Raw genomic sequence first — 8589 nt, forward strand, 5'->3', positions numbered from 1 at the left:
CTGGCCTTTGCAGGTTTTCATAAGGCATGCTTAAAAAAAAAAAAAAAAATGGAGGGGGAAAATGAATCAAAGACAATTTAGGATCCTTGCATAAAATTCCTATTTGGAAGCACACCTATATAAAGCCCTCCTAGGACACCATGTGCTTCTGACAATTGTGAGTAACAAGATATGTTCTTAATGAGGAAAAATCTCTGAAGGTGTTTAGTAAAGGGCTTGGAAGCCAAAAATCTCTGACTGTCCACTGATCTATGGTTGAGGAGAACAAGATATTTGGATAACGAATGGCTCTGTAGCTTAAAACTTAATTGTAAAAAAAATATATATATATGTACAAGAAAAAAATACAATAGAAAACAAAATCAATGTCACAGCAATTTAACCATTTTAGACATGGTTGGTAAGAGGATTAGCCGCCAGTGACTTCCTTGGTTCAACAGCCACATGGCATTTAATGTTCCCACTTTCAATAATCTTCTCAATAACCTCATTCCAACTGAGCATAGTAAGAAATGCAACTGTACAGAAATGGTCAATTCTGACATCAAATGACCTTGATATGATGGCTAACAATGTATTAGGATGGATGACAATGAGAAATAGCCTAAATTCTACAAGCAGCTATCATAATTTAAAGGATGCAAGAAGCTTTTTTTAAATGTGTTTAACAGCCACTTGCAAAGAGAAACACGTAATTCACATCTATAACCAAAGTGGCATGAATTAGAAAGAAAAAACTATATTAGAGAATGAAACGAGCCAAAATGAGGATGTATGGTAATTGATCTTTAATTGTGTCCATTTCAGAGGGAAATTCAACAATATTTTGCATGAGGTAGTATTCAGCACTGAATTAAAAATAAAGATGAATTTGTAGCTTCAGTATAGATTGCTTTTCAGAAATGTTCTCCCCTACCTAACCCCATTCCCACTGCCTTACCCACCCCCATCCCTAGTTACCCTTCATCCTCCCATAAAATAAAATATTACTAGTAATATGGAAAGCCAGATGCTCAGGCAAAATTAACTAAAAATGTTTCAAAGAGCTGACTTATCTACTTAAACATAAGAAAATAAATCATCTTTTTCATTCTAGTGCTCTAACCTCTATTTCTTTTTTTTCTAGGTACCCCTGAATTTCAAAAAACTTCAAAAAAATTAGAACAAACCACAGGACTTGTTTCTCTAGAACCAGCTCATTTAAGACCAAAAAAAACCCCAAAGGTGATATATAGGTTTATTTTGAAATAATGAACTCTTAGGCTGCAAAAATATCATATTGGATAGTGAAAATTAATAGAAAAACAGTAAATGGGGGTTGTTGTTGTTGTTAAATACCGTGGTTGTTGTTGTTGTTGTTGTTGTTAAGTACCGTCGAGTCGGTTCCGACCCATAGTGATCCTGTACAGGGTTTCCGAGGGTGTAAATCTTTACGGGAGTAGAAAGCCTCATCTTTCTCCCACAGAACAGCTGGTAGTTTCGAACAGCCCGATTCGTAACCACTACGCTACCAGAGTTCCTTTAAATGGGTGTAGGAGGAATGTTAATTCAAACAAAAAAGAATGTGCAGTTTGTTAAATTAAAAAAAATAATAAAAGTTTTATGTCCTAGCCTACAGCAAAAAAGTTAATTAAATCTACAGGATTTTTCTTGTAATAGTTTTCTCTTCACATTTTTAATCAAAAGTATTAGTCCTAAAAAGGCAAGTTCAAGTGCCATAGTGTCTCCATTTAGAAGGCACAACAATTGGATTAGTGATGCTGTTCCTTGTTCCTTGTCTTTTCCTAAATGTATACTTCGTACTGCTTACTCTATCCCTATTAATAAGCCTAAAACACAGAGCAACATGGAGTTCTCAATTTCAGCCCATGATGTGCTTTGCAATCTAAGTCTAATCATGATTGGAAAACACTGAATCAGGAAATGTGTGTCTGAAGAGATGCTAATTTAGATCTCAAAATAGATTCAGTCATTTTAAGTGTTAGATGATTGGAGACAGGGAATTTCTAAGCCGGAAACTGAACTTCAGGAACAACTTTCCTGAAAATTAGAAAAAAAGGATCTCATGAAACTTTCAGCACAGTATTTTTGACAACTGCAAATTAGATAGCAGAATATCCAAAAATGACTTTTTTCAATGATCTATCATGAATCTGGGCATAAGACTGAAAGTTAGAGAAAAATACTTTGCAAGGTGGTGAGCAATCATTATATGGGTAAAGAAACGTGCGTATCCTCCATATCCTCCAAGTACTCAATCTATATGTGTGGTGTTGCTCATTCATTTGCTGTCTCAGTTGTTTGCACTTTGTTTTTGTCTGTAGTTTTATTAATTTTTTTTTAAGAAAACACCAACCTTGAAAAGCCTTTTTGCCATCACCACACACATAGCAATTGCAATATCAAATACAAAATAGCACAGCTAGCAAAAGGGTTCTTAAAGCAGGGGTGTCCACAGCAAAGTAGCGGCATTGGAAAGTACTCAAGCTTCAGAAACAACCTTTTGAGGTCTCGATTTCACATCACTGAATCAATGAATAGTACACAATAAATGACCATTAACTTGTCTACACTACAAAAACAGTGGCAAGCTTATTAAAGGTGTCCAGAGCTTTTTTTTTTTTTTTTTTTCCTTTTTTTTAAATGTAATCCTTCACAAACAATGGTAATTTATATTATAATTTTGACATAGAAAAATATATAAATTCAACACTTAATACATAATACTTTTCACAACTGAATTTGTCTCTGTTTCCCCAACATCAAGGCCCCATTAACAACTCAAGCCAAAGCTAATTTGCTCCAACTGAACACCCCTGCTGCCTGTTGAAACAAGAGGGATTGTCACAGAACAATAGTCATGTATAAACAATACATTTAGGGAAAGCTCTGATATATAGCCACTCAAGAACCAACCATTGGTGAGCAATTAAAACGATCAGCTACTACTTTATCTCTAGCCAGTATGGTTTCTTTCTCATCGTCCTGAGACTGGTTTAGAGAACAATATCCTTCAGACGCTTTGCACTAGGGGACTCTTTCTCATGACCCTCCTTAAGAATAGGGTTGACCTCATGCATGACTTTTTCGCTGTCAGCTCCATGGGGCTCAGCTTCAGAGGGACGTGAAGGGCCATTGTTGGAATTGTTGACATATTGCTCCAGATCACGGGCTGGGAGAGCCAGGGCAACGGTGTAAGACACAGAAGGCTTGGTAGGCAGAGGGCTCTTCAGATGAAGTGGGGAGGTGACAGGCCTGATTGCCTCACAGCCATTCCCCGCCTCCCGGATAGCGCCATTGACCTTGGGGCTGCCGATGGTCACATCAACAGTCCGCTTGCCTTTCAGGGTGGGCTTCTCCTCAATGGGGTGGTCACTGACATCTTTCCCAAAGGTTGCAAAAGTCCGTTTAGTGGGTCCGCAGTCGTCATAAGCCTCAACATCCGCGACAGTAGCTTCAATGGACAGTGCGATGATGTTCCTCATGTGCTCAGGGGACTTGGAACGGGTGGGCATGGGGTTCCGGGGCATCCAGCACCTGTCAGAGTGACCAAGAATCCGGCATTCTTCCCTGCAATGAAATCCTTCATTCTGATCTGTTTGGAGAAAAGAAAAGTCAGTTTCATCAACTTTACCCAGGAATCATTGTTACTCCCCAGTGTTCTGGTTTCTTAGGTACCCACAGGGCATTCTGGGAGATGACACGTTTAGACAGTTCTTTATTGCCTTTTGGGACAGATATGAGTTTTTAAGAATTTTATTTTTAAGAGGCTGTATGTCTCCCACTATATGTTCCCCCACTTTTCTATTTTTGTTGCTTTTTCTACTGCTGACAAAACTAAAAACCTAAAGAGAAACAAGTTATGATGGAAATGTACTTATTTTTTATAGTTTATCCTGAATGTCAAGGTACTGAGAGTCAACATTTTTGTTATCAGTAACCCCTACTAAAAATCAACTGTGTTTGAAACTGGGTCCAGCAGAAGAGGGAGTGGAGGAAGGGCAGGGAATCCAATAATCAATATATCTCAAAAGTCGTGGCTGTATTTTTTAACATCAGAACACACAACCACTCTCCTATCCAACTCATTTCTGATATAAAGAGTTCAACTTAAGTTTAGATTGGTAATATGCTCTGTTTGAAAACCCAATCGCATCACTTCATTTTGACCAGCATTCCCAACCAGCTACTCTCCTAACAATGCCATTTCCATAACTTAATTTCCCATCAGAAGGAATATACTTAGATATCTTTCTTCCAATCAACACATAAGCTTCAAATAGCCCTACGTATACATTACACATATGCTGGACATCATTTAATTATCCAACTAACCATGATTCCTTATCTGCAGTTTTATTAGGATCATATTTCTTAAAATAATGAAATCTTTCATGTATAAATTTAATACTGTCATGGAAGATCTTAGCATGAGAATATATAATTATAGACAATTTCATTAATGGATACGACTTCAATTTGGCTCTTAGTAAAACTTTCTACATGGGATTCACCAAAATATAGACCCAGGGTAACTTCTACCTGTTAACTGAAAAACTGTTACTCTCAATGTCTCCTATATAACTGTAGCTTTCCAGATCCATTTGCCTTTTTGTTACATATTTACATGAGGATTAATGAGTGAAATTTTTCATTATATTGCCTAATGCATTAAAATATGAGCAAGTTAACATTTATTAGAAACCTTGGAACAGGATGTGAGAGGGGGAGAAGAGATTGCAACATTAAAAAAAAGAATTTTACACACACACACATGTTGTTGTTGTTGCGTGCCATTGTCAACAGTGACCCCATATAGGGTTTCCAAGAAGCAGCTGCTAAGTTTGAACCATAGATCCTTGCAGTTCAAATTAACCTTGTTGTCCACTGCTTTATCCAATAATGCCACACTAGGACTCCATATATATACAAACATCTACTAAAATACATAAGGAGCTCTGGTAGTATGTTGTTTTTGTTCAGTGCCATCGAGTCAGTTCTGACCCATAACAACCCTGTAATAGTGTTTCTGAGGAACAGCTGGTGAGCTTGAACTGCCGATGTTGCAGATCAAATGGCTTTGTAGTCTGGTGCATTAACCCACAGCACCACACCAGGACTCCTGGTAGTATGTTGTTGTTGTTGTTGTTGTTGTTGTTGTTGTTGTTGTTGTTAAGTGCTTTTGAGTCTGTTCTGACGCATAACGACCCTGTATAGGGTTTCTAAGGAGCAGCTGGTGAGCTTGAACCACCAACCTTGCAGTTCAAATGACTCTGCAGTCTGATGCATTAGCCCACAGCGCCACATTAGGACTCCCCTGGTAGTATAGTGGGTTAAAAATTGAGCTGCTAGTAGTATGGTGGTTATATCCCATGCAGTCAGTTCCGACTCATAGCGACCCTGTACAGGGTTTCCAAGGCTTTAAATCTTTACAGGAGCAGAAAGCCTCATCTTTCTTCCACACAACAGCTGGTAGTTTCAAACTGCTGACCATGCGGTTCACAGCCAAATTCGTAACCACTATGCTACCAGAGTATAGTGGATTACAATTTGAGCTGCTAATCACAAGGTCACCAGTTCAAATCTACCAGCTGCTCCATGGGACATAGATGTGGCTTTCTGCTTCCATAAAGATTTACAGCCTCAGAAACCCTATGCAGGGTCGCTGTGAGTTGGAACCAGCTCCATGGCATATAACTACTACCACTAAAAAATAAATAAATAAATAAATAAAAAAGCATGCAGGAAATGTATGTTGCAACAGCTTTAGAGTGAGGGAAGAATTCTGCAATTTAAGATCTTACCTGACACCCATTCCTTCCTTATTTACTTGGTATTTCTATTTTGTTGAAGTTGTCTTGATGGTTGTTTTTAAACACTAAATGACATAGCAAAGCTAGTCACTAACTACTCTGTGTAGCAATTAAAGGTTCTTTAGTGAAGGGACGCAGGGAAGGTTGACTTAAGAAGTAATGGTTGAATTGGGTGTATACTTCATCATTTGGATAAAAGCCCTTGTAAGCGGCTAAATGGCAAGGGTCGAGTCCAGAACTGGAGTCCTGGTGTGGTGCTATAGGATAAGCACAGAACTGCAAACTGTAAGGCTGGCAGTCCAAACCCACCAGCCACTCTTTGGAAACCCTACACAGAGTCTCTATGAGTTAGAACTGACTCAATGGCTCTTAACAACAACAACAATCCAGAATTTCCCAATCTTGGAGAAAGATGAGGCTTTCTGCTCCCATTAAAATGTACAGCTGCAGAAGTTCTATATAGGGTCACTATGAGTCAGAACTGATTTGATGGCATGCAGCAACAGTCTAGAGTTCAGCACAAACAGGACATGGCCCCTGACTTCATTTAATCCATTTGGAAGTCAAATCCTCTGGACATGATTTGCGAATTTATCTTTGTGTGTGTGTGTTAAGTGCTATGGAGTCAGTTACAACTCATAGTGACCCTGTTTAGAGTTTTTATGGAGAGGCTGGTGGGTTTGAAATGTCAACTTTGGAGTTAGAAGTCCAGTACCTACCCTACAGCATCACACCAGGACTACAACTTTATATTTAAGGTGGTCATTTTAAGTCCCTTTAGAATGCTGGAAAATGAAACACCCAGATTTCTGCAGAGTTGGAAACAAGTAGAAAATAAGCATAATTTCTAATTATGATAAATGAATTCCACATGAACAAAACAATGCTTCTATAAACTCTAATATCATGGCTGCATGACCATGTTTGCAAAATGAAGGGTTTGTCAAAGCCTTTTCTCTGCCATTTCCTGAAAATTCAAAGTAATACCTACCATCTGATACCCTATCATCATTCAGTACACATTATATACTCTTACTGAACTTCATTCTAGTATTTTTGGTAGCACATCTAGCCCTTGAGAGACAGAAAATATGAAAGTAAGGGACAGGTTGCGCAAAACTTGGTCAACATTTGCTTTGTGTAAAACCAAATATTATGCAGGAAAGAGTCAAAGGCTAACTCACCCTCAATCAGTTTTAGCCAAATCTAGTTCTTTCCCCAGTAAGACTAAGAATTACTCTAGTAAAACAGAATTCACATCTTTAGATTTTCCCAGCAAAGTCTCCATCACCTCTGAGGCCCATCTTGTAACTTTCCAAATAATTGTTTTCAGGATTAGTGTGAGTATTTGGAGGTTAAGAGCAAAAGGATAGAGGATGAGGAAATAGTTTAATAATTTGGTTCTGTTCCTAAAGAATGAGCTTCCCCTGAAAAACAACAAAATGCCAAGAAGGCTATGACATCAGTGTCCTTTCAGCTCTAAATCCATCAGTGAAGAAGAAATCTCTGCTGACCTTCAACCTGAGAATACATATCACTTGTTCACACTTCTATACAGAACAGTGGTGAACTAAAAGCTCTACTTTCTTTTAAGACCTTAATATGATATGGCTGCTTTGAAGTGTTTTTTTAGAGGGGTAGTGTTTTTTTGTTTTGTTTTTTTGCTTTTTTTGATCACTGTCAATAAGACTTTACATGCTTACTGAGGAAGATCAAAGACTACATACTGCTTTCATTATGGACTGCACTTCAATGTAAAGAAAACAAAAATCCTTACAAAAAGACCAATAAATAATATCATGATAAATGGAGAAAAGATTGAAGTTGTCAAAGGTTTCATTTTGCTTGGATACACAATCAACACTCATGAAACCAACAGTCAAGAAATCAAACAACATATTGCATTAAGCAACTCTGCTGCAAAATAATTCCTTAAAGTGTTAAAGAGCAAAGATACCATATTGAAGAAGAAGATGTGCCTGATCAATACCATGGTATTTTCAATTGCCTCATATGCATATGAAAGTTGGTCAATGAATAAGTAAGACTGTAGAAAAATCAATGCATTTGAATTATGGTGCTAGAAAAGACTGTTGAGAGTACCCTGGACTGCCAGATGAACAAACAAATCTGTCTTGGACAAAGTACAGCCAAAATTCTCATTAGAAGTGAAGATGGCAAGACTTCATCTCTTGTACTTTGGGCATGTTATCAGTAGATACTAGACCCTGGAGAAGGATAACATGCTTAGAAAAGTGGAGAATCAGGAAAAAAGAGGAAAGAACCCAATGAGATGGATTGATACAGTGGCAGCAACAATGGGTTCAAACATAACAACAACTGTGAAGATGGCATATGAAAAAACTGAGGAATCCTGGGCAAACCAGCACAAGTTGGTCACACAATGAGAACAAGCATCGAGGCATGGTGAGGGAGTAGGAAAGGCATTGCCTTTTAGGACTATTTGGATCTGAAGCTATAAATTTCTATCATAAAAATCTTAGGAAGAGGTGGGGCTTGATGGTGGCTAGGGTGGAGGTGCCGTGAAGTACGCTGTCAGCAATACCACAGAATATCAGGCAAAGCAGATCCAGAAAAGAGCTCCAAAACTCGAACCATAAAGATAGGAATATTTTTAAAGTTTGAAGGCTTATAGATTGTGTAACCTGAAGCTGAAGTAAAACAATTATGTACTTTTGAATCTGCTGGGCTGGGCTCAAAGGCCTTGAGCCAACATCTTGGGTGAGACCAAATGGCAAGACCAAGCGGGGGAGCA

At 38.2% G+C, this 8589-nt stretch overlaps 1 protein-coding gene across 3 annotated transcripts in view; it reads right to left on the minus strand.

The window, feature by feature from the left end:
- Nucleotides 1-2635: 2635 nt before the first annotated feature.
- PCDH19 (protocadherin 19) overlaps nucleotides 2636-8589 on the minus strand; it is a 300159-nt gene continuing 294205 nt past the window's right edge. For 2 of the 3 annotated variants that reach the window (XM_006869088.1, XM_006869086.1), the window contains one exon: nucleotides 2997-3595. In XM_006869088.1, the coding sequence (XP_006869150.1) occupies nucleotides 2997-3595 (599 nt within the window). Of the gene's footprint in view, nucleotides 3596-8589 lie in introns of all 3 variants that reach the window. The other variant, XM_006869087.1, reaches the window with a different exon arrangement.

The sequence above is a fragment of the Chrysochloris asiatica genome, unplaced genomic scaffold (genome assembly GCF_000296735.1).
Source record: "Chrysochloris asiatica unplaced genomic scaffold, ChrAsi1.0 scaffold00126, whole genome shotgun sequence".
Taxonomy (NCBI): domain Eukaryota; kingdom Metazoa; phylum Chordata; class Mammalia; order Afrosoricida; family Chrysochloridae; genus Chrysochloris; species Chrysochloris asiatica.